Source organism: Dreissena polymorpha, chromosome 12 (genome assembly GCF_020536995.1).
Source record: "Dreissena polymorpha isolate Duluth1 chromosome 12, UMN_Dpol_1.0, whole genome shotgun sequence".
In the NCBI taxonomy this organism is placed as follows: Eukaryota; Metazoa; Mollusca; class Bivalvia; order Myida; family Dreissenidae; genus Dreissena; species Dreissena polymorpha.
Window position 1 is genome coordinate 72204827 of NC_068366.1, and position 27890 is coordinate 72232716.

The following is a 27890-nucleotide window of genomic DNA, read 5'->3' on the forward strand; positions in this document are numbered from 1 at the left end:
GGGCGTGACTTTCGATTTTTTAGAAGGTTCTTTGATTGCAATTGCAATGGATTGCTTGTTTTATTGTTTCAGAAGTTGAATTTTAAACTTACGATGAGGTTAATAACCTGTTGATTTGTATAGTCACAAAAACTTGGATTCAGGTCACATTTCAATAATCAACCATTATCAGTGAAATCAATCATGTTATCATTTATAGGTATTGTTCACTTACTCTGCGCCTAGCATGAAATTAACAGGAATATTTCCTGCGGAGAACTGGTCACGAGTTCAATTCTCAGCAGTGCGTCTCTTACGAAAGCTGCAACAAAAGCAAGTCAAATATTGTGCCTCCGTGACGCTGTGTATTCAGAATTTAATGCCAGTCACGGAACTCTATAATGAGAGCGAACAGGCTTAATTACGGATTACATGGCACGGTTCACGTGCGAAAGAGGGCACGAGATCTCGACGTTTATGACGTGCGTTGAGCTTAAATGAAATAAACATGAAGGACGAATGCAACGTCATTTGTTTCATAGCACAAGGTTTCAAATGATAAATAAATGTATTAACCCATTAATGCCCAGCGTCTAGAAAAAGGCCCTGGCAAACAGGGTAGACCCAGATTAGACGCCGCATCATGCCTCATCAGGGTCTGCGCTGTTTGCTTTTAGGAATTTCTGTAAGAAATATTCTAAATATAGAAATAAATATACTAGACATCCCTAATTTGGGAAATAAATTGATCCAATTTAGAAGGATGGGAGAGTCCACTAGGCATAAATGGGTCAATCGCTGGTAAATTACTGTTTTGTGTCGTCTGTATGCAATGTTGATTTTCACCGATGGTGGTGAATATTTTGATTTGAAAAGAAAAAATAGTTGCTATTGCTTGCCGGTAATTGATTAACTATGGTGGATATGAAGCATCGCATCTTTCACTGCCATCACAATCATAGTCATGATTATTATTATTATCAATCAGCAATCAATTAATTGATCAATTAATCGCTTTGCAACATCATTTTTATTGTCGAAAACGTTTTCAAAATCAATGTTCATGTATTTGCTTATCAAATAGCATATAGATATGGTGGAATTAAACTGAAAAGCGTTTGTTTCCCCTTCTACACGTTTAAGCCCGCAACAAGATATCCAAGAGTACTCACATATGTACCAGAATTCTCGACTTAACTCACGCCTTCAACCACACTCATTATCGCTGGTGCAATCTTTAATTACGGTGCAACGAATGCTTAGCCTTTGAAGATAGTTACGTCGTATGATGTCAACGCAGTTAAGATGGCATTAATATCCCGCCTTATCGGGCAATTTATCTCTGAACGCGACTCACTTTCTAAATGAAATTTCGTTGAATCTGGTTACAACTTAGGACTTCCGCGGCCATTAAAGTTAAGATAGCCTTTACCAGTTATCGCGTCTCTGGTCATCGCGTGTTTGTGCAAAGATTACATTAAGTTCGTCCTCTGACATGAATAATCCAAATATTTGCGACTACCGTATTTCGGGTAAACATATAATAGCGACCTGATAACACACTAATGGTTGTGTATCTGACCTGTTTTGCCATATTTAATTCTATCAAATCTTCAAACGAGATTTATGAATGATGCTAGGTTATCATATGAAATGTAATCTGCGTCGACGAAAAAGCGGAACTTATTTTTAGTGCACCTTTATATCGCAAATACAGAATTAAAATTAGTTGATATTGGTGACAATTAATATACCCAATGTCTGATGTTGATTACAGCTAGACATACACGGCGTGATGCATTTTACTAAAATTGCAATATAACATAGAAGCCAAAAGTACCGCAGGACAAACGTATTATGTTAGAATAGTTATTTGTGGTTTTTAGGGGCGCTTTAAGACAGCCATGGTCCGTCCTAAGTACACGTATTTAAGAGGTTTCTAACACTCTTTGCATCCGCTGAATGTTTGCCAAAAAAGAAAGTATTGCAAAAAATGCTTTGCATAAATTCATGTCTCACAAATCAACTCGAGACACGACTGTAACCAAGCCACAAAACAACATCCGCTGTTGACAAATGTAAACATATTTTATTTTGATCGCAACGTATCTTATGCATGATTGTTTTATTTTTCAATGAGTGCACGGGCTTGTCAATTTATAGCGTTATAAAAAGTGGGACACAGTTTTAAGACATGCGTTTGCAAATACACGTATGCTCATTAAAGTGCTTAAGGCCAAAGTTTTGACAAACAATGTTTACACATGCACCTTTATGAAACAGTTGAAAAGCCGTTTAATTTGGATGGGAATTCCGTCTCGCATATTTAAGAAACATTATTAAAAAAACTTTCCTAGTCATCGATTTCGAGTGCGGATACCATATCTGAATGATGTTGAGCAGTAATACTAACAGGGTGGTTTCGGATATTTCCGTAAAGCTAATCGTCCGACTGATACCGTCATCAAGTGCGAGTTAAATTAAAATACATATATATTCAATATGCGTATAAGCCATTGCAAAACGTCATTATAATAGCAAGAAATTATAATTATTTTCATAGCAATAATCATATTCTTTTTGTTACTATTTTACTTCATAAATATCTTCGCCATCATCATCACTTACATCATCATCATAATCATCAGTATCGTCATCAAAAACAGCAACACAACCAGCAATGATAAATCAATATCAATCCTTTCCCACTCAGGTGCAAAGTGAAAATGGCTATGTGCAAACAGCATAAAACCAGCACAGACTGCGAGTAACTCGCAGGCTGTTCAGGCTTTATGTTGTTTGCTGCTCATGCTCAACAGTATCTAAGGGTTGGAAATGAAACCTTTAAAACTTGAATCTAATAAGAAAGGTCTCTAATTAAATTTAACTTTCTAAGGGACCATTAATGCATGAAAATACGTATCTAAGTGGTAAAGGGTTAAATACGTATCAGTGGTAAAGGGTTAAATACGTATCAGTGGTAAAGGGTTAAATACGTATCTGGGTGGTAAAGGGTTTTATAGTATCTGAGTGGTAAAGGGTTTATGTGTCTTGACTTGATCTCACTGGCATGACTAGAATTAGCATATGGAATAACATTAAACAATTTGTCGTGAATGAAAGACCGAGACAATCTTTGCGAGCAAGTAACGTGCAAATCTGCAAGTTAAAACCTGATATTGCATGAGTCATAAGATAGTAGAACCTGGATGAAAATAAAAATGTTTAAATGTTATTGCCAAAATCGTGCATGTACCATATTGTATTGGAATAAATTCAGTATTAATTTAATGGATTTGCATTTGTAAAAAGCAATAAATGTTTAGACGCTTTTAATTATCATGCGCAGATACATCATGTCAACAAAAATCATTCGTGTGCGTCACGATTGGACACATACATTTTCTCAAGGTTCAGTTTTTAGCTCCACTGGCCAAAGGCCAGCGGGGCTTATGTCATGGTCCTGTGTCCGTCGTGTGTGCGTCCGTGCGTGCGTCCGTGCGTGCGTGCGTTAACTTTTTTCTTTAAACATCTTCTTGTCCTAAACTACTCGTCCAAATCTGATGAAATTTCTCAGGAATGTTCCTGTGGTGAACCTCTTTCAAATTTGTTCAAATTATGCCCCTGGGGTCAAATTTGACCCTGTCCCGGGGGGTCAAAAAATTGAAAATTTGCTAATATAAGGCCTATTTTGTGCAAACTTTAAAAATCTTCTTTTCCATAACCATTGGGCCTAGGGCTGCCAAATTTGCTATGTAGTGACATCTTATAGTCCTCTACCAAGTTTGTTCAAATTATGCCCCTGGGGTCAAATTTGACCCTGCCCCAGGGGGTTTAAAAATTGAAAATTTGCTTATATATGGCCTATTTTTTTTAAGAAACTGGGGCGTTTAGTTTGCTTCGTCTCGAAAATCCAGTGAAGGCGAAAGTTTCCACTCTGATTAGCCTGTGCGGACTGCACAGACTTATCAGGGACGTCAGACGACACCTCACGAACATGCATTTCAGCCCCGCGGCTCACATGCAGACTGGCGCCTCAATATGATGCATATCAAAGCTGCATTGTTCATGCAGTGGTATGTGAATATAAAGCTAGTATATGAGTCGTGTATTGAAAAAATTGGGCAAAATGCATGTGCGAAAATTGTCGTCCCAGATTAGCCTGTGCAGTCCCTTCTTGTCGAAAATCTTGTTTAGACGGAAAGTGTCGCCCCTGAATAGCCTGTGCGGACTGCACAGGCTTATCTGGGACGACACTTTACGCACATGCATTATGCCCAGTTTTCTCAGAACACGACTCATATAATAGAACGCACACATTTATTTTTAAGTGGGGTTTGTTTTCTGATGTGGTTGCAAAGTAAAATCACATTTTTGTATTTGCTGCTAAAAAGATTGTCGACCACAGAGTTGAACAAAATACTCAGACACACATGCAGGTGATAATCGCCATGTTAATGATGGTCAATTTAAAACGGATGAGTATTTCAACAAACAATTAAACCTATTAATGCGTACGATTATTAAAATCACCGTTATTGCTTTCTGATGTAATAATTAAACACCATTAATCAGCCTGTGATTCATTTAAGAGACAGTGACACTCTTAAAATCGCCGCCAAAACGGATCTTCCTTGTAAGCCAATACTTCCATGAATCATAATGGATGTAAATCCAGTATTGTGTTTATTACAAGCGGTTATGATGTTTACATACTTTTTTCATAAAATTGCAACATGTCTTAAGGAGTCCTGTGTTGAATGTGCACGTGCTTTGCTTTGAATTTTATGTCCAAATGTTTACCGCAGTTAATTTTTATTTTTCCGCTTTTGTCATTTCAATACTTTATTATGTTGCGTTGCATCGAGCGTACACTAAACTACTTTTTAACGTGTTTTTTTAAAAACTTAACATGCGTATTTCATTCAAAATAAAACAAACTCGTTTATCGAAATGAATATAAATCTTGATTGAAGCGTATCGAGATAAACACATTTAAAAAATATGTTTGATATAAACGTGCCTATATTTCAAAGCATATTCGTCACATCTATTTCCATATTTATAAAAAATAATAATATAAGGATGTATAGACCATCAATCAGTTTTATGCACATTTTCGTAAATCATGCATCTTATCTCTATGTGATTACAGATAAACAGCCAAAATCGTCGAAGTTTGAATGATAACTCCATTAACATTCCACCTTCATCCTTATCTGACAAGGTTAATATAAAGCCTCGCCGAATGTTTACATTTATTTTGACGACACGCACGCTTAAAGGGGCCTTTTCACAGATTTTGGCATATTTTGAAGTTTGTCATAAAATACTTTATATTGATAAATGTAAACATTGGATCTTAAAAGCTCCAGTAAAAAATCAAGAATAAAATTCAAACAAGGAAAAAAAGTAGCCGGTACCAACTCGAACCAGTGACTCCCGGAGTCCTTGAGTTAGTCTGAAGTAAAAACGCATTAGCCCTCTCGGCTATTCCGCCGAGTATACGCATAATAAGTATTTTATAGCTTGTATAAGCAATCTTCGTAGTTTCGTAAATTTAAACGACAACAACAGAACTCTCCAAATTATTCAATCGTTTCGCGTTGCAACGCTTTATAATTTTTAGGTTTTCAAATCGTCAAAAGATACATATAATGGCTATATTGGACTATGGTAAATGTTCAGTAATACTGTTTCCTCACAAATATCATAACTAAAACGAAAATTTGCGAATCTGAAACAACTTTTTTCAATTTTGTCAATTTACCAAACCGTGAAAAGATCCCTTTAAGATAGTATTCATATTGCCGGGATGAAAAAAAAGAACCGCAAAAATCCACCAGCGCTTTTGTACTTAACTTTTTCATCGATTAAATACCGATGAACAGCGAAAACTGCCGATGATAAAATATTCGCGTGGGAGGATCTATGTTTGGCCTTTTAACAAGCTGTTGATATCAGTGTCGTATATCATTCGATTTATCATTCTATTGCTTTGGCAAACATTGGTCGACTTTGAGAGTAATTTTTGTCACTAAGTTCAAAGGACCCTCTTACGCTAAGCTCCAGATCGATTACGTGCACAAAAACACTATAGCACGTATTACATCATTATGTGAAAAGCCGTTTTGATGTCAATGGTGCCCTGTTAATATTGTCGAACATTTATTTTAACCCATTTATGCCTAGTGGACTCTCCCATCTTTCTAAAGTGGGTCAATTTATTTCCAAAACTAGGAATGTCTAGTATATTTATTTCTATATTTAGAATATTTCTTGCAGAAATTCCTTTAAGCAAACAGCGCAGACCATGATGAGACGCCGCATCATGCGGCGTCTCATCTGGGTCTACGCTGTTTGCCAAGGCCTTTTTCTAGACGCTAGGCATAAATGGGTTAAGCAGTGCCACATTTAAATAGTTATAAAAAGCAAATTCCCAGTAACAGTTACAGAATATTCCGCTATTCGGGCTTTAATACATATCGTTTTATTGGTAAATACAAATATTACACGTCATTAAAGTGATCTTTTCACGCTTTGGTAAATTGACAAAATTGAAAAAAGTTATTTTAGATTCGCAAATTTTCGTTTGAGTTATGATATTTGTGAGGAAACAGTAATACTGAACATTTACCATGGTCTAATATAGACATTATATGCATCTTTTGACGATTTTAAAACCTAAAAATTATAAAGCGTTGCAACGCGAAACGATTGAATAATTTGGAGAGTTCTGTTTTTGTCGTTAAATTTTGTGAAACTACGAAGATTGCTTATATAAGGTATAAAATACTTCGAAAATATGTACTCGGCGGAATAGCTCAGTAGGCTAAAGCGTTTTTACTTCAGGACTCTGGCAGGACTCCAGGGGTCACTGGTTCGAAACCTGGTCCGGGCAATGTTCTTTTCCTTTTTTAAATTTTATTCTTGATTTTTTACTGGAGCTTTTACGATCCAATGTTTACATTTATCGATATAAAGCATTTAATGAATAAGTTAAAAAATGCCAAAATCTGTGAAAAGGCCCCTTTAAATCAAATAAAATTTAATTACAACCCGTTTAAAAAAAAGAGATTTAAACTGACAATCAGCTCAAACTTTATGAGGTACTTCAAAACTGTGTTTATTGAGCGGTATTTCCAGGCACTTGCAATTGGTTACAAGTTGCATTGACGTAAATTGTGTAGCGCCATACCCGTGTTCGCCCATCCTTATTGTTTGAAAGGATGGTTTCGTATGCCTAAATTGTTCCATGACATTGTGCTTTTCTTGTCGAATATTACATGTATACGTGATTCTTATTTAAAGAGTATGCACTCCTTAACGTGTATGCATCATGTTTGGTTACTTTTTTCATCGTGTCATCGTCCAATCCTTGCCGAGACATTTACTACACCCAAGTGCACATAAAAGGGACCTTTTCAAATTTTGATTAATTGACAAAATTGAAAACAAATATTTTCAGATTTGCACATTTTAGTTGTATTTGTGTTTTTGCTAGGAAACAGTTACGCCGAACTTTTACCATGATTTTTAAATATTCATTATATGCAGCTTTTGACGATTTAAAAACCTTAAAATTATAAACGCGTTCCAAACGCGAAACGATTGTATAATTTGATAAGTTCTATAGTAAGTGTTATGTTTTGTTACATTACGAGGATCGCTAATGTGTGTAGTATAATACAAGATACGACACGAAGGATGGCTGAATGGTTCACGCGCTAGACGTTTAATCCAATGGCCAGTTGTTCGCTTCGAGCCAAGTGGTAATTCCTTTTTTCAGTTTTTTTTAAAATTGCGTTAGTGTTTGATACTGGTACTTATTCCGAGTTTTACATTTATCAATTTAAATCATTTAATGACCTACTTAAAAACATACCAAAATCTGTGAAAAGGTCCCTTTAATGTATACATTATAAAGATGACAACAACAAAAATACCCTACTTACATGTACATGCAATCGATCAAAGTGTAAAACATATTCACTGTCTTCTCTATTTAATATATACAACTGTTTTATTTTTAATTCAGTTAAAACTGCCTGTTTTTGCAATTGCATCAACGACAAGGTCGTGTAGCATAAGTAGTTTTTTAAGTTCGTGAACTGTCGATATGTGCAATCGAAGACTATTACACGCTGATCAATTGTGCTGTAATGTAATTGGTCAGACAACTTGATACTTTTTAATTAACGATAAAGTTGTGCACTTTCGATATAAATTCAAACGGCAAAGAAAAGAGCAACACGTGAATAAAGTATTGATTTCAATCCAATGTTGAATTACAGAACATTGTTGCATGGTTGCATAATTCAAACTGTGACGTCAAATAATTAATCAACTGATTGACATAGAGATTGACAACCGTCTTTCATTTTTCCAGAAATAATTCCACCAAAGGTATGCTGCTTCCACGCAACACACATATAGGAATACGGAAACGTAAAAACATTATTAGCAGAGAAATAACTATTCACACTTGCTATTGTTTATTTTAGGCAAGCGACCAAGTTCCTAAACAATATGCGACAATACAAACATACACCATTAAACATTAAAATGAGCCTCGCTCTATAAAACCGTTCGTTTAATGTATATGCTAAAATGTCGTCCCTGATTGGCCTTGAAGTCCGAACAGGCTAAACAGGGACGACGTGTTCAGCCTTAATTATTTTTTTCGTTAAAAGAAGTCTCTTCGTAGCGAAAATACAATTAAGGCCAACAGCCTGTGTGGACAGCACAGGCTATTGTTGGACGACATTTAAAGCACATGCATTAAGCTCCGTTTTTCCAGAGCGAGGCTGAAATGAAAACAGCTCAGTTAATCGTGTGGGAATGGTCAGTCCATAGCATTGAGGTTTGAATCAGTTTAATGAAACAAAACACAGCCACGATATGGACAACAAGCCGCAGTGTGGAAGAAAGATTGATTACGGTACACCGTGTCTGTTTGGAAGGATTGTCGCGGGTGTAGGCTCGACTCCCACTACAAGGTGAAACGGAGCACTGTAACATTGTCATGGGAAATGGTGACCCAGTAAAAAATGCTCGTACCATGATTTTTACGATGCATCAACGTGGGAGAAATGTTGAAGGGCGCAGAAGATAAGGTTGAATTAATAATCTTTAATGGTGTCTTTGTAATAAACAATACATACTTTGAATACATGTCTGCTTAGGGATAATTTATACAAGGTAAAGAAGAGTTATGGAAAGCAACCCACTTACTGTTCCTTCAAATGTTTTTTCTATTATTACAATAGCCAACTATGGGACTAGCACTCGTATTTCGTGTTTGTATAACAAAATACACACTAATTACATATACAATAATACATACATAATACATATTTTTGACAAAATCTATCGTTAAAAGATGTGTGACTTGTTCGAGGAAAACTAGACTGCCATGCAGCCTGTGCAGTCCACACAGGCGAATGAGGAATGAAATTGTCCGCGTTAATGGAATATTTCGTTTAAAGGAAGTCTCTTCTCTGTGAAAATATAGACTATGCGGAAAGTGTCGTCCCTGATTAGCAATTTCGGATGACACAAAAAAAAACACAGCAAACAAACAAAACAACTATTCGCTTTTATGGCAGTGTTTTTTTCGAGGACGTCTCTTTTTTGTAAAGATTCAGATTATGCGGAAATTGTCATCCCTGATCAGCACAGGCTTATCAGGGATGACACTTTATGCATATGCATTAAGCCCAGTTTTTCAACAAAAGTCTCAATATGGTAAAACACGAAGAATGTAAACAGGGAGCATAGACCTTCATGTTTGCACGTATAAAGACATGCATGTATGCGTCATCTGCATAGCTGAGACGCATGAGAGCGCGACACGTCCTCCCTCACTTTTCGTTCAGACGATTGCTGTCTGCACTCAGTATTTTTATTTCTACTCCCTCGCTTTTAATGTTTGTATAAAATTAGACTCAACCCAAACTTCTGTTTACATGGTTGCAGTTTAGTGCGCGTGGAATGTGAAGCGAATTACGTAGTAACTTGAAACGGTGGGTAACAAACATCGTGTCTTTAAAGCTGCAGATCGGTCCATTTATAGATATTTGTCTTTCTCTGGGTAAACGGAGACTAATGCATGTGCAAAAAGTGTCGTCCCAGATAAAACCTGTGCAGTCCGCACGGGCTGATCAGGGACGACATGTTTCGTTTAAAAGTAAGTGTCTTCTTAGAAATAATCCTGTTTATTCAGAAAATGTCGTCCCTGATGAGCATGTACAGACTTCACAGGCTTTCCCACATTATACGCACATGCATTAGGTTCCGTTTTCCCACATTCTACGCACATGCATTAGGGTCCGTTTTCCCACATTCTACGCACATGCATTAGGTTCCGTTTTCCCACATTCTACGCACATGCATTAGGTTCCGTTTTCCCACATTCTACGCACATGCATTAGGTTCCGTTTTCCCACATTCTACGCACATGCATTAGGTTCCGTTTTCCCACATTCTACGCACATGCATTAGGTTCCGTTTTCCCAGAGAGAGACTTTGATTAATGTCGCTTTTCACAAACTGTAGGCTTAGAAATATGTTTTATAATAAAATGTAATAAAGCGAACAGTTATATATATAACGGAAGAGAGGGGTCGAAGAATAGCCGTGGTCGAAAGTAATGTAATGAACATTTAGCTCTAATAAAATGGACATTCGGCTCTTCTTTAAAATGGAGCACAAATCGACCAGATTTATTACAAAGACATAGAATTTCCCCCACGTTCTATATGTTCATCACTTACCTGCCCATTGTCTTCTTTAAAGGGTCCTTTTCACGTATTGGTAAATTGACAAAACTCGTACTTTTTCGTTTTAGTTATGATATCAATGAGGAAACAGTAATACTGAACATTAACCATGCTCTAAAAAAGTCATGACATGCATCTTTTGACGATTTAAAAACCTGAAAATGATAAAGCGTTGTAACGCGAAACGATTAAATAATTTGGAGAGTTCTGTTGTTATATTTTTTGAAACTACGAGGATGGCTTATATATTATATACAATACAATCATCATCGAATAAGCACGGATGGCCGAGTGGTCTTGGAGGTAGACTTTTACTATAGGACTCCAGTGGTCAGTGGTTAGAGCCCTGTTGAGTGTTTTTTTTAATGTTTTTTTATTTTATTATTTTTTACTGGAGCTTTTTAGATCCAATATTTACATTTATCAATATAAAGCATTGAATGACAAACATCAATACATGTCAAAATCAGTGAAAAGGCCTCTTTAATAGATTCGAACCGAATAACAGTAAACATATGGAAACCCTTTCAAGCAAACTGTTTACATCAATGTTTTAATCTGTTTTACAATTTTTCGGATCCGCTCAGTTTAAGCGCAACTGATTGAAACGAAAAAGACGATGTGAAACTTCATTTAAGGATTTGCTATGTCACCCTGGTCACGAAATGTGAGACGACACGGAAGGATTATCAGCTGGTTTCCGTGTTTGTCTCTTTATGCAAGGATTGCTATGACGTCTTTACAATACGCTCTCTGTATCCAGGGTAGATCTAAAAATAAAACAGTATTTAATCGTTGGGGACACAAGTTGTCAAATCATTCAAAAGTGTTCTGAATTACTGATAAGTTACTATGGTTTTCGATAGGTGAAATTCTGTTAACAAAATTCGCAATATCCCGCCATTACATGTTAACGAATTCTAAGTCTATTTTTGGTGAATCTTTGGTTTAATCATAAAGGTGATCATGATTATGTTGTCGATGGTGTAAATGATGATGTTGATAATCATAATGATGGTGAATGTCATGATGATAACGATGAGGGCAATGATCGAAATGATGAATGCGACGATAATGATCATGATGGTGACGATGCTGCTGCTGCTGATGTTGGTGCTGCTGTTTATCATGACGACGATAACGATCATAATGACTGATAATGATTAAGTGATGAAGAGGCCTTCACAAACCTAAAAGGGTTGCAACACTCGACGTTGTTGATTTTTCTTCGGTTTCCTTCAAAGGGTCATAGCTAATTACATCGTCATATTAATTTATATTATCGGTTATAAAATGCACATACATTCTTACAGTGATCATCAGTTATTTCCATGCAGTATGGCGTATCTCAAAACGATGTATATTTACAAAGCGCATAAATCTAACAGTTCAGTTTAGTTCCGGGGAATATTGGGGAATTATGACACCCATTATTTATCATGAATATTTTTTCTGAGCCAAATTCCTGACAACGTGATTTTTGCTTATGCGGTTGCAAGCATGTGCTTTATTACATAATGTCTGTCCGTCTGTATGCCTGCCCTTTATCGATACAACCCAGTGGTCCGTCTATTAGACCGTCACCCCATTTGACATTCCACGCGAATATAATGACTTCTGCTATTTTGTGGGGCTTATTCAACTCTTAGCGCACTTTTCGAGAAGAAATAATGTATTTACATACAGTTAAACGCGAATTATAAGGATTAACGAGCAAGGAGCAAGATTACATCGCATTACCAACGTAGCCGATAAAACAGTATGTAAATTTCCAGCATAAAATTACAACAGTAAATTAATTGTAATTATAAATAACGTGTTAAAATATACTCGGACTGTTTATTAAGCAACGAATATAGGCCTAAACGTAAAATAATAGAACATCCATATGTATATTAAACAATCAGTAGTACACATGATTGCGAAGGGTTAATTTTGATACTGCGCTCTTTGCTACGTGCGGTCGCAACAGTTCACTATTCGCATCTGAGCGGTGCAGGCTGCTTACATCGTATTTATAGGGGCTAAATATAGCAACACGGAAAATATATTACGTGCGCTATGATATAAAATTACTCACTCAGCCAAACTTCTGTGTTTACATGCTAATTGGTTCATAAGTTTAATGTTATGATGGATTAACAAATAAACCCTTTATCAAAATGATAAGCGGTTTATCGTAATCATAATCATTTTCTTCATCATCATCTTTGTCATCATCTTCACCATCATCTTCGTCATCATCATCATCATCATCATCATCATCATCATCATCATCATCATCATCATCATCATCGTCATCGTCATCGTCATTATCATCATCATCATCATCATCATCATCATCATCATCATCATCATCATCATAATCTTCATAATCTTCATCATCATAATCATAATCATCATCAACAACAACAACAATAACAACAGCAGCACTCCATCATTCGAATGCCAACCTTTATTATATTCAGATAATACAAATACTATGAAATTGCAATATAATTATAAGTATTATTATCATTGTTACACCGTCAATAACATGATTACCTCGACAGTTACCTTAACCGCAAAGTTAATGAGTAAGTGCTGTGAAGGATATTCGATGTTTTGTGCAGTACATGACCCTGATGTTTCGTGGTTTCGTTTTATGAGAGCTGTTGTTTATTCTTTGCCTGGTTGAACTGTGCACGCTGTTTCCGACTCAGTGGTGTGCACTGATTGGTCTGGCGTTATATGTTTTTACACCAGAAGTCTGTCCATTGTGCCGCGCCTCGGACAATTGTTGCTTTTTTTAAAGTGCGACGCTTTAATTAAGTAAGCGATGTTTGAATAATAATTGAATAATATACCGTTATAATAAAATCACAATAAAAAATCATATGCATTATCTTACCTGCTCCTCATCATCCCTCTTCTCATCATCATCATCAAAAGAAGAACAGGAAGAAATAATCGACCAGAATGTTGTCATACAGTAAAAATGTGATGTGGCCGTTGATCCGTAGTAATATCATAAATGTAATGCTAAAACTAATACTAAGTATGCAAAATGTAGTCTATCGTATAAAACCTCTATGGACAGAAATCGAAAACGGTACATTTATTTAATAATTTTGCGGGCGTCAACATGTGTGTACCACAAGCGAAATGTGGAAATTTTCGGTCGAAAAACAGTATGCGTTAAAATTCCGGTGTAAACGTAATGTACTTGTACACTATTTAAATAAATGAGAACATTTCTGCCCTCATTTATGCAAGCGTTGCAATGTGTCGCGTTTATGCGATTCGCATTTTAGAAAGCTGGTACCACGGGACGAGCATTGCACCTGTTATTACGTTCAGTTTTGTTCTTTTTAATCTTTTTTTTCTTCCCTAAGCTATGCTTCGTGATTAACTGGCGGTTACAAACTGCGTACGAAAAGGCAAACACAAATAACAGAAAAAGTTAAACCAACAAAAACAAGATCTTCAGTCGGTCACATTACAAATCAGAGTGAGGGAGTTGCATTCCCGGGTGTTAGCCTTAAAGCAAATACTTTGGAAAGTATTATTGATTAAATTTAAACAATATTTAAATGTATTTATACAAATTTTAAGCATGACCGGATAGACTAACGGACGAATGGACGGACAGACCAATCGACTTTAATAATCTCTTTTTTTGGAGGGGATATTAAATGATTACGAAACGAACGGACGAGACAAAACAAGACAAAATATTTCCAAGAACAAAAATAATTACCAGCATTATTTTTGAAGAACACAACGCCTCTAAGCCAGCTGTTGCGCTGCAAATTCACAGCAAGCGTTCTGATACGAACTGTCACGCATTGATAATGAGAATGAAAATATATCACCTATTTAATTTGCATGATTTAATAATTAAACAATCTCGATAGCCGATAACGATGCAATGCAATGACCATGCCCAACCGCCTCGAGTTTCCGGCGAAACTTGATTGGCGATGCTCAGTTGAACCGGTCACTTCTTAAAATAATGCTCGATTTTACATGTATGTAGACTGGACTAGCTTTTCTCCACAATTAATTTTCGCATCAGTCTAGCATGATCATTCTCGCTGATTTTTCTTCAGGCAAAGAAAATCTTTATCATCGAAAAATACGCATTAAACAAACCTTATCACAGCTATTTTAATACAATATAGTTCTCGTTAAAAACGTTTTTATTTTCGATAAAGTGTTTGCGGAATCTGTATTTTCCGTAAATAAACAACGCCGCCTCCTGCTAATGCGTAGCTATTAGACGGAATGGCTTACGAGTTCATGGTTTTCGAAGTTCGTACGCACCAAAACAGCATGTACTGACATATTAATAATCTAAAAAATATATATAAAGAAGCCGCGTTCTGAGAAAACTGTGCTTAATGCATGTGCGTAAAGTGTTGTCCCAGATTAGCCTGTGCAGTCCGCACAGGCCAATCAGGGACGACACTTTCCGTTTTTATGGTATTTTTAGTGAAAGGAAGTTCCTCCTTACCGAAAATCAAGTTCAGGCTGAAAGTGTCGTCCCTGATTAGCCTGTGCAGACTGCACATGCTTATCTTGGATGACACTCTACGCACATGCATTAAACCCAATTTTGTCAGAACAATACTCATAGGTAGTTTCTTAAATGATTCCAGATTGTAAATTCTGTTTGATATTTCGTTTCTCCATATAAGTGTTAAATATCTGCAAAGCGCTCCACTCGGGAGCTGTCCATACATTTCTCCTTTGGAAACATATCCGTATTGTATAAAATCTTTTAACGCATATTAATTGCATTTCTTGTAAATGGTTTTTAAACACAATACAAATGAGAACTTGAAATTGTTATTTTTTTTTCTCGTTTAATTTATATAATTGTCTCGACTGCTCATTGGTGCTTCTGTTTTAATATAATTTAACAACAAACTCAGCTTTCGACTGTGCATTTAAAAAAACAAAACATTTGTAGTTCAAATGAGATGTACTGTTGGTAATGCCAAAAAGCTCATTTTAACTAAAATTTCTAAACAATAGGTACGCTGGACGGCCGAACTTTTTTGTTAACCTTTCTTACCAAACACACGTTATTTCTCACCTTAATATGAATGTTCAATGACATAAGTGTACCACAACCATTTGCAAAATATATTTCTTTACATTAAAACGACATTGAAGTGAAAATGATCGAGTGTAGCAAACATAATCGCTAGTTCAATCTTATATACCAAAATACAAAAACAAACAAAAATCTAAAGCTAAATTTTCGGCATAAAATAGTATGGAATGTGATTTTTTTGCCTAATTAAGCTTATGCATCAAATGCAAGTCCAATATTGTTTAAGCAAAACGAACAACACGAGTTGTACTCAATATGTGCGCGACCATCAAACTATCCAACTACTTTTCGGCTAAAAAAAAAAACAAGAAAATAATATTTGATCATATTGCAGTATCATCAAATATCGTTATAATTTGCTTAGGTAAATTATAATACATGGGGTGATGTTTATGACAAAAGTATATGTATATTTGCAAATACATTTTTTTTTACGAAAAACGAGAGTTTAAAGGGATCTTTTCACGCTTTGGTAAATTGACAAAATTGAAAAAAGTTGTTTCAAATTCGTAAGTTTTCGTTTTAGTTATGATATTTGTGAGGAAACAGTAATACTGAACATTAACCATGCTCTAATATAGCCATTATATGCATCTTTTGACGATTTTAAAACCTAAAAATTATAAAGCGTTGCAACGCGAAACGATTAAATAATTTGGAGAGTTCTGTTTTTGTCGTTAAATTTTGTGAAACTACGAAGATTGCTTATATAAGGTATAAAATACGTAAAGAATGTGTACTCGGCGGAATAGCTCAGTAGGCTAAAGCGTTTTTACTTCAGGACTCTGGCAGGACTCCAGGGGTCACTGGTTTGAAACCTGCTCCGGGCAATGTTCTTTTCCTTTTTTAAATTTTTTTCTTGATTTGTTACTGGAGCTTTTATGATCCAATGTTTACATTTATCAATATAAAGCATTTAATGAATAAGTTAAAAAAATGCCAAAATCTGTGAAAAGGCCCCTTTAAACCCATAAATGCGAATTTCATAACGAATATATACTCTTATTTTACCAAATGAGTTACACCTATTAAACTTATCACGATTATGTAGTTTCGCAATTTTCCTGTAGAATATCGGTCAATTATATAAAAACTTGCGCCGTTTTTAAAAGTTTAGAATATTGCATGTTTTAGCCCGTGGCGTAATTCATAGTAATTATCAACCCTGCCGTTCTGAAAAATGACGGACCGACACTCGGCAAATGTGTTATGTCAATAATTTGACAATTTTAAATACATTTTGATAGAAAGAAAACATCTTCTTTTCTTGGAAATAGAACAATTGCTGTATTCTCAAAAAACGACTTTTGTATAAGAGGAAAACGTATTTTATACAGTACACTTAGAATAATTTTACTTGAATTATCTTTCTTTTAATCATTTCAATGTTAAGTTTACACAATATAGAATATGGAGTTAATGTATAAAGTCAGATCCGGTGACTTGTATTTACGCTGGTTTATACAAAAAATACCGTGTAAATCGGTTAATGTTGTGCATATTATAAACTCACTTTTAAAACAAAAAAAAAAGATTTTTAAAATATTAATTTAATATTGTTTTAAACAAGCATGTTTATGTTGTTTTGGTGTTTATCGTCGTTTGCAATTAATAATATTTGCATGTTTGATGTACATAAAAATACGGTACGTTTCTTGTAAAAAAAAGCTGTATTAAAAAACTTTGTAACGAAAACCATCATCGATTGAAGAGTGTTTAAGTTATGGCCAAAACAGGTACAGTTCGTCACATGGCAACACTCTGACATTTTGTACAAAACATAAGGGCTGTAATGGTACCCGAAATATCCGGAAAACCGGAACAATTTAACGATTTGTATTGAGGGATTCATAAGTATCACTTCGCACTCGGCACTTGCCTAAAACAATGAAACTGCTAAACTATGTTTTAGTATGTCAATAAACAGTGTTTCCATGTTGACTTAGTTGCGAAGTTATGAAAATATATTTATCTCCGAAACTTTCTTTTCGAGTTTTTTATTGATTGTTAAACAACGCATGCTGTTTTGTGTCTGATTATTCAAAACAATCCCGGATCAGTTGATTTTAAATTGTTAAGTGTAACGAGATCATAGTTCAAGCAAACATGCTAAATGTTTTGATGTGAGAATTAGAGCTCGTATTTTCGTATTAGAGCCAATAACACTGTAAGTGGTGTAACGCAGCTACAGGTTTTTGTATATTAAAGGGATCTTTTCACGCTTTGGTAAATTGACAAAATTGAAAAAAGTTGTTTCAGATTCGCAAATTTTCGTTTTAGTTATGATAATTGTGAGGAAACAGTAATACTGAACAATTACCATGGTCTAATATAGCCATTATATGCATCTTTTGACGATTTAAAAACCTAAAAATTATAAAGCGTTGCAACGCGAAACGATTGAATAATTTGGAGAGTTCTGTTTTTGTCGTTAAATTTTGTGAAACTACGAAGATTGCTTATATAAGGTATAAAATACATCAAGTACGTGTACTCGGCGGAATAGCTCAGTAGGCTAGAGCGTTTTTACTTCAGGACTCTGGCAGGACTCCAGTGGTCACTGGTTCGAAACCTGTTCCGGGCAATGTTCTTTTCCTTTTTTTAATTTTATTCTTGATTTTTTACTGGAGCTTTTACGATCCAATGTTTACATTTATCGATATAAAGCATTTAATGAATAAGTTAAAAAATGCCAAAATCTGTGAAAAGGCCCCTTTAAGGAACTTTTAGGTATGTAATCTGTGTTTTTCGGAACAGTTGGCACAGAATGGTACGACGGTGCATGACAATGTGCCTCTATGTTATATGCGTGTTATTGTGAAAGGAACGAACAATTCAAGTCGATAACGTATATACCTCGGTTTTACGCACGCACGTGCCGAGTAATAAAAAACAAGCAAATAACGTCTGATTAAAATATGTGGACTATTATTACGTTAATATTACAAAGACTAGCGAGCGTATTATAAAATTCGTCCCCAAGGCAATATCCACTCTCTACTTTGCGCGATCTATTTCGTTTGTAACGATAGTTTGTTTTTATTGTTATGATAAATCATGTGCAAATATGATGTAGATCACATTCGGATCCCCTCCTAAATTTGTCACTTAAGTATTAAAACGTATTTAAATGATGTTGTAAATGATTAATCGTAACTTTTAGATTGTTAAAACCTAAACAGTTGTATTTCAATTGTTGACGTGCGCTAAGACAGTCATTTTATGTTTAAATCGGATAATCAACACAACTTTGTCCTCGAAACTTTCCGGGGTCCTAAGCTATGCGCTTTTCATAAGGACACTTGCCACCCTTTTCCAGTTGTGAAAACACGGCTGTGCAATGCATGAAACCAGAACAACGCATAGGTGTTCAAATAATAACATTTTATTTTCGTTCATAGTACAACCAATATGGAATAGCGAGATATCTCTCTCAGCTTTTTTATAAAACAGATTCAATCAATCAAAACCAATTAAACAAAACTTGCAGTTTAATAACAACAATTAGAAGGCACACACTTAATATAATCGATGTAACTGTCCTAATAATTTCATTAAGTAGAATATCAATGAAGGCACCAATAAATTGTTTTGGCAATACAATATCATACAAAACTACCAATCTCAATAATGAATATGTTCGTTGTGCGTTTTTTTAAAAATGTAACAATAACAATTAAGGATATTAAAAATTTGCTTTGATCTCAAATTCTGATTTATGTTACAAAAATATATAACTCTTTTAAACTGTAACAGCATACAAACTCTTTTAAACTGTAACAGCATACAAATATACATAAACCACAAGAAATGGAATGGCACTCGTTCACTGTAATTGACTAGGAGCACTTAACGATTCAAATAATAAAACTAATACAATATAGAAAATATAGAAATTGGCACCAAACATTAACAAATACGCAAGCACTAACATAGGCGTGTAACATTCATCAAAACACCAGAAAGCAACTAATTAACTAAACTGGCAAACAATAAAGACTGGAAAGCAAAAAATAAATTGTTCTACACTGCCTTTACTCATTTACTTTATAATTATGTGTTTTATTTATATGCATAACTCGTTAGTTAAGATAAGAGTATGCAACTTTATACAATTTCAAATACAAAAATACGTATTTCCGAGTAATATAGTTTTGAAACTAATCTAAATTCTTAAGCTATTCTAATAAGACACACTGTGTCATTTGACCTCCAAGGTCTACCAATTATTTGTCTGCAAACAGTCATGAAAACGAGAAGATGATGTTGAACACAAAGTATTGCACAAAGTTGGTTCATTACATTCACTTTTACTAATAGTGAAACTAAAAACGGAACATGCAATATAGTATAAATATAATCTATAATGTGCGTAAATTTTACTTTGGTGATATTATTTTACAAATTAATATAGCACTTTGGTATACATAAAAGCTCAAAATATAAATATGTATTGTAAGTATTTTTGATATTGAGTTGTAATAAGCACCGAATTTACAAATCTAAATTTGCGGTGCACGTCCTTTTGATTAAATATTTTGTAAAGGTTACATAGGTATAAAAAAAGTTCAGAGCTCATTATAGAATAGAACAAGTGAGAGAATAATCACACTACATGCAGATTAACAAGTCAACAAACAAACTGCAACATAATCATCATCATGACCAGCGACAAAACAACGCCGTGTGAAAGACAACCAGCTACTCCAGGGTCGAATTATACAATTGTAATAAAGTAACCATTACTTTCCATATAAACAGAGCATTACTTTACAATTCAGACCGTTTCGCTAGCCTTTACAATCACAGTCGTAAATGGCCCGGATACATTAACAATGTATCGTGTTTTGAAACGAAATTTACATCTCTAACGGTCTACCCGACCCCTCTCTAGGAAGCCACTTGGGGCGGCCAGCACCCGTCTGTGGCCCTTTCGAAGGGTCCCTAGGTAACCGCTTTCCGGCTAAACTGAACCAGTCAGTTAAAAGTATACACCCCAACAACGATCCATTCTGTCCCGAGAAAAAGTGTCACAAAAAATGATATCATAACATCGTGCACAATACAGATCAACACTATAAAAATATGCAAGTTAGGCATATAGTATCAATTTTGTTCTCACATTTTGTTCAATGGATCACGTGCTCAAACTTGCACTAGCAATCTTGAAACCGCTTGCTGCTGCGCATTCATTGTCCAACACCATCACACTACTGTCCGACTAGCTCAAATGTGCCTCTTCATGTGTAGAGACAGATGGTCACTCCTTGAAAACGCGCGCTCGCATAAGTGACATTGGAACGGTCGGTCGCCTGTGTGTTTCCGGAAGTGGCGCGTCAGCTCGTCGGAGCGCGCGAACTTCCAGCCGCACCCTTTCCACGTGCAGCAATAAGGTTTCTCGCCCGTATGCGTGCGCAAGTGGGCCTTGAGGTGAGAGCTCTTAGTGTATGTTTTGTTGCAACCGGGATGGGAGCACGTGTGTGTCGTCTGACGCTTCCGGCCCCATGTCCGTCGCCCGCGTTTTTTCGGCTGAACGATGCTGGGATCCATGATGCTTTGCGGCATTGAAAGCATGTCGACGAACTGTCGAGGCGACGAAGGCGGCGAGATCATGCTTTGCGTTAACTGAGACATGTGACCCCGCATCGCTGCTTGATTGGCCATCAGATACTGATGGTATTGATGTTGTTGCTGGAAGGTCATTCCAGAAACGGGTAATCTCATCGGCTGATGCGACGACGGCGTCAATGATGACGTAATCGGCGACGACATGGATGACAAGCACTTGTTCGCAAAAAGTTCGGGAGCCTTTGAGTGACTTTGCGGAATGACGAGCGGGTAATGCATGTGTTGCTGAGTTGGTCCACATTCTTTATAATGATTATATCGCGTTTCCGTAGGCATAGTGCTGCCGCAGAAAGAAACACAGTTTGACGCGTATTCTTGTTTCACACGCGCGAAGTCCATTTTGTTCGTCTCCATTTCTGGAGCGACGTTACACAGCGAGTCTAATGCATCTTCGCAACAGGCATCGAACTTAATGTCGGGTATGTCCAAGAAACTCGATGAGAAATCTGGTAAACTTGAAAGTCCGGGCTCGTGCTTAATATGACCACCACAATCGTCCGAATACATGGAAATGTTACTGTCCACGGTGTTTGACAAAATGAAGTCAAAATCCAGCAAATCGTCATAGAGCTCCTGATTGACGCCGAGCGGGGCCGGCGAACCAGAACTGCTGCTGCTACTTCCAGGACTGCTGCACGAGTAATTCGACAGCGGTGACTCGGGCGACAGCGCCTGCGAGACGGATTTGTTTAGGTGCTGCTCATGAGGCTTTTGGTACATAAACCGTCCAACATCGCTCCAGCACTACAAAAGACGACAATACACGTGAAGCAGACGTATTTATATAAAGTAGTCGTAACGCGCGTGCATTTAACTGTGAAGTAACTACCTACCGTAAGCGCTATAATAATGTTGGGTTTAAAATTGAATGCTTGCTTTTCTGTGAATGTTCTCGATTTCGATATCATGACGTCGCAATTTTCTATAATATTTGCAGATTTTTTAATACTTCAGTTCGCACATCACTTGAAATTCCTAATTGTAGTTCCTAATTTAAGAAATAACGAATAAATAATATTTTTTTTACGTTCATACCTGTTTAGTATAAATAATAAGACGTTACTACAAGATATTCTCAAGGGAACGTCATATCATAACATTTAAAATGTCCTTCCTGTATACAATAATTTGGACAAGAAAAACATGCAAATAATTTAAATACACTTACGCAGTTTTACAATCGAAATATCATATGATGAGAGTGCACTTGTATTATTAGTTTTAAGTTTTGCATTGCATTTAAACTTCTATCAGATCTTAACACCAGTCTAAATATTAAACCAACAATACAATATGAACATGTTTTGCAAAAAAAACAATATGTATGCTTTAAATTATTATTTTATTATTTAATTATCATATTGTAATACAAATATAGCATTGTATAATAACTCCACATACCTCTGCCATTTCTGCAAAGTCTCCAGTTAAGTTGTCCAACATTTTTTGAAGTCCTGTTTTTTATTCAACTATTTTGTATGTTGTAAGTGCATCTAAGACAATATCTGTAATAATAACATGTGTCCGTAGAGAAACCTTCATAAGTAATGAAGTGAGCGATTTCTTACGGTGTACATGTACACTCGTCCAATCGGATTGCGTCGCTATTTTTACTCCGTATATAAGCTAGTAAATCGATGTAAAATATCAGACCACGACCAGCTCGCGTATAGAGAAGAGTGGGAAAATATTTCTCTCGCAAAGATTACTCATTGTTTAGGTGAAATACTGACGTATATTGAACAGTCACATAATACATGCACAACTATCATCCCACGATTTGAGGACATTCTAGAAATTCTTTTAAAGATTAAGGTGAAACCGTAACTTGGTGAGGACGCAATAGTAATAGGTAAACACAATAATTATGATTAATTGAACTTGAATCCGTCCTGGTTTAAACGTTTTTATAGGTGTAAATAGAACAGCAGTTATCCGTGTCCTATTCATAACGGAAAAGAAAAGATGATTGTATTCACAGATCTTAAAGCAACAAGTTGTTTAATATAATTATTCATCAATAATAAGTGAGTAGTTGAAATAATACATAACAATAATACAAGTCTAAATGTATATATGATATATGTACTTACTGTTATTGCTTTATTGTCAACACAACCATTATGCTAAACGCCCACCGGCACCGCTGACTACAAAAACAACAGCTTCTGCTACAATAACAACAACATCCTAAGCAACAACAACAAATACTATTGCTACTGCTACTACTACTACTGCTACTACTACTACTACTACTACTACTTCTACTTCTACTACTACTACTACTACTACTACTACTACTACTACTACTACTACTACTACTACTATTATTATTATTACACTACTACTACATTCTAAATGCTACGATTACTTTTCTTCAGTATGCTATAATTTTCCAACTTTCTTTAAAATGCTCGGAAAGATTGAAATAACTGTCACTTAATGATTTGCTTGCATCATATGCAACGTGCATTAATCACGTAAACGCGAACAAGACCGATTTGCGGTACATTGCGTCGGGGTTGTTGCTTTTGTTTATTTTGTTTTGTTTTTATTTAATTGTTGAGATGTTTATTTTTTGTTGCATGATTTTCGTCGAGTAATTGCAGATTTAATATGCGATAGACTTCTGCCTACAGGACGATTCACACTCGAAAACATAAGTGATTATCTTAACTTATGTATATAAATCACATATGCATTTCGTTCTTGGATGTATTTCTTCTCGTGAAAACGATCGTTGAACTTACTCAGCGTGGCTATGATATTTATTAGTTAAAACATCATTTTGAATTAAAAATAATCAGATTATAACAAAACAAAAAAATTTCTGAAAAAATCACAATCAAATATAATGAAGGGCGTTATTTTCATCGCCGCTTGTTGTTACTACATTTTCGTTATAAAAGATGACTCCTAAAAAACTGAAGTAAGTGCATGTTAATTAATCACACTAAGTTTTAAATTTCGTGATGGACTAACATGCAATTCATTTTTTTCTGTTATACTTCGCAAATTGCGTATAGTAAATGTGGTAGCTCTTTATTTACATGATAATATCGTGTCTTAAATCAAGGGAGAACACTTATATGGTAATTTAGGTGTAATAATGAGCGGGTTATCCTCCTTGCACTGTCAACCGCAGCTAAATCTCCGCTCAAATCCCTTTCCCCTCATGCTCGTTGAGATGATGATCTATTCATACATGTTATTTTTAGTAAAAAGAAAAATTATAAAAAGTCGTTTGAGTCAAAAAATATTATAAATACCATCAACATGCCAACGAAAACACATTGTTTAATGTACTTTTATTAAAATATTCAATTTGTAATATGTGCATCCTTTTTACCATCGCCATGATAATGGCGGAATTACATATAGTTGTTCCTCCATGTGTGCGTGTGTGTGTGCGCTATAGATAACAACACGGAAATTCGCGTGCAACATACAAACTCGCTTCAAGGTCAAGGTAACAGTGGACACTTGTAGTGCTTGCATATTTCCTATATCATTTATATACATGGTGGAAAAATGTGTACGTGAACGGTTCATAACTGTGTTGTGCGTCATTGGCGTCGCACTGAAGTGCGGCGACTATTATGTAATACGTTGTTTTTTTTCGCTTTTGGGAGGAGAAGTTATTTTACGGATATTTTTGTTGTCCGAATATCTTGCATAGTGGTGATTGTTTGTGTAAATAAGTGTAAATAAGTACTGCATTTGTGCCTATTACATTTACTAAAACATTTATTGCCAATAATGCAAAGCTAATTCTTTTTTAATAATAACTGATCACAGGAACTGGGCAATAATAAAAGATCACAGGGACTGGGCAAATACGCGAACCGGTAAAACTTTCTGGTTTTGTATAAAAACAAAACTTCTTTGTTCCACTATCATGGCAACCACCTAGTTACTAATAAAGGCGCTATAGAGCGCAAAGCGCAACACGTATTATTAATTGTAATAATGAGTCTTGATAAAGGAAGCAGCCGCTTATCAATGAGGATCACCATCACAGCACCCCAGCCTCATTACTATCAAGTCCTCCTACAGTTTTTTTTAAGAACCACATATAGAAGGCCGCAGGCCTGACCCGTATCTTGCCAGTGGTATGGACCCTTTGGTATGGACCATTAACCCCGCTCACTATCCAGCGTTTAAACTTCCGGGTTTACATTTAAACCGACTATTAATAGCTTATTAATATCTTAGTAAGATGATGATTTAAGCGGTGCCGTAGTGTAGTGGTTACACTCTCGCTTCACATGTGAGAGGCTCAAAGTTCGAGCCCCAAAAGAATCAAATTATTTTATTTGTGTTCTATGTTAATTTTTTGTTTTGATGTAGACATTTTGGTTTAAATAAATATGCTGTTTGATTGTAGCCATTTTTTGTTTTTATTATGCCCATGAAATATATGTGTGAGAGGGTGGGGGTTCGTAAACACATTAAAACTTTTACAGTGTTTTCATATCAATGAGTACTCAACCCCTATCGTAAATGAGCAACGTAAGAATAAGTTCAGAATCATCTCCCCTTGAAGTTGAGAAAAATATGAAATTACACTTACAAGATGAAGCAAGTCAAGTCAAGTCAAGTAAATTTTATTTAAAGTCGGCAAGAATGCATGACATGTAACATAAACTATAATTAGCTTTTGAACCGACATTATTGACAATTGTATAATAATAATAATAACATATTAAAAGCAGCTGTTAAGAGAGACAGTAAGGTAATTTAAACATTTAAACATGGTTAAGATAAACGCAAAACAAAAGATAAAGCAAAATGATAAGCAACTAATGGTAATAATTGATAACTGAGAGATTTGCACTAATCTAAACCGTAATCTTACAAATTAATGAAGACAATTCAAGACATAAAATAAGCATGGCAAAGAATTTATTAAGCACATATTAGTATACAAATATATGACAAAGAGCAATAACCAAGACCAGCCTAGCAAAATAAGCAGAACAAAACAAAAAGAAAAAGCAAAATAATAAGCAAAAGCCAGCATAACTAGAAAAACATTTCAGGTTTGCATATATATGACATAGAGCAGTAAAAAGACCAGTCTAGCCAAATAAGCAAAACAAAACAAAAGTTAAAGCAAGATAATAAGCAAAAGCCAGCATAAATAGAAAAACATGTTAGGTTTGCAGTCCCAGCCTGCGGACTACCTCCCTGATAAGTTGGAACGAAGATATGGACAGCTATGTCTGATTGCACACTGAACAATTACATATCTTTCCATTAACTTGAGATCAAGGATTTAAATTGGCTGAAGGAGCCTGCTTTTCTGAACTCATTTCTGAAGCAGATTGTTTAAAACCTACACAGTTCTGTTCCATTAATGAAAACTGCACACGGATGCCAGTAAAAAAGGAAACCAATGTAAATAAAATGAACTATGAAATATTTGGGGGTTACAACACAAAATCATAGATAATGGTTATTTGGGGGTTATAACATAACATCATAGATAATGGTTATTTGGGGGTTATAACAAAAAATCATAGATAATTAATGGTTATACCAGTATCTTTTTCTATTTTGTTTAAAATAATCGGCCAATATATTAATATTTACAGTAGAAAAAAAAATCGTTCCATGTAACTTCATTGAGTGCCTTTTACACTGAAATTCCCGACGCCCTTTGATGCTTTGCATCAATACTTATCTTGTACGATTTTGAATTAATGTTAATATATGATGATTACATCAAGACGACCTGTCGCGTTCAAAACAATATCGCTCGCCTCAGACTCAGTCTTTTCACGTAAATTATGCAAGGTCGGACTTCCGGTCGGTTGTGTGCGGTGTCCCACAGGGCAGTATTCTTGGGCCTTTATTGTTCCTGACATATATAAATGATATGAGCACAAGCATTAGTTCGTTTTGCAAACTTATTCTTTATGCAGACGATAGTGCCATTTTGTTTTCCCACAAAGATCCAACTTATATTAGCCAGGTTCTAGGCTAGAAAATTGCAGTAAATGGCTAATTGATAACAAACTGTCTTTGCATCTTGGGAAAACAGAATGTATTCTTTTTGGATCCAAGAAAAAGTTAAGCAAAATTCAAAATTTTACTATTTCATGTAATGGCCAGGAAATAAAATCAACAAGTACAGTTAAATATCTCGGTTCATTTTTAGATTCAGATTTGTCAGGTACATCTATTGCAGATAGTATTTTAAGTAAAGTTAATTCAAGAATTAAATTTGTATATCGTCAACAAAGTTTTTTAAATAAGTCCCTTAGGAAGACTCTTTGTAATTCCTTAATACAATGCCATCTAGACTACGCATCATCTTCCTGGTGCTGTGGTCTTACACAAACTTTAAAAAAGAAACTGCAGGTAGCTCAAAACAAAGTTGTACGTTTTATTCATAT

At 35.4% G+C, this 27890-nt stretch overlaps 1 protein-coding gene across 1 annotated transcript; it reads right to left on the reverse strand.

The window, feature by feature from the left end:
* Nucleotides 1–19230: 19230 nt before the first annotated feature.
* On the reverse strand, nucleotides 19231–23049 carry LOC127853590 (Krueppel-like factor 1). Its single transcript, XM_052388254.1, has 2 exons — nucleotides 22891–23049; nucleotides 19231–22233 (listed from the first exon to the last, which is right to left on the reverse strand). The coding sequence occupies exons 1-2, from the start codon at nucleotides 22930–22932 to the stop codon at nucleotides 21088–21090; spliced, it is 1188 nt and encodes a 395-aa protein (XP_052244214.1). The 5' UTR covers nucleotides 22933–23049; the 3' UTR covers nucleotides 19231–21087.
* Between the last annotated feature and the right edge of the window lie 4841 nt (nucleotides 23050–27890).

Coding starts and splice junctions, on each gene's coding strand:
- LOC127853590 (XM_052388254.1), bottom strand. CDS start 22,932: ATGTTGGACAACTTAACTGGAGACTTTGCAGAAATGGCAGAG. Junction 22,234..22,890: donor ACTTTGCAGAAATGGCAGAG/GTATGTGGAGTT, acceptor CGTCTTTTGTAG/TGCTGGAGCGATGTTGGACG.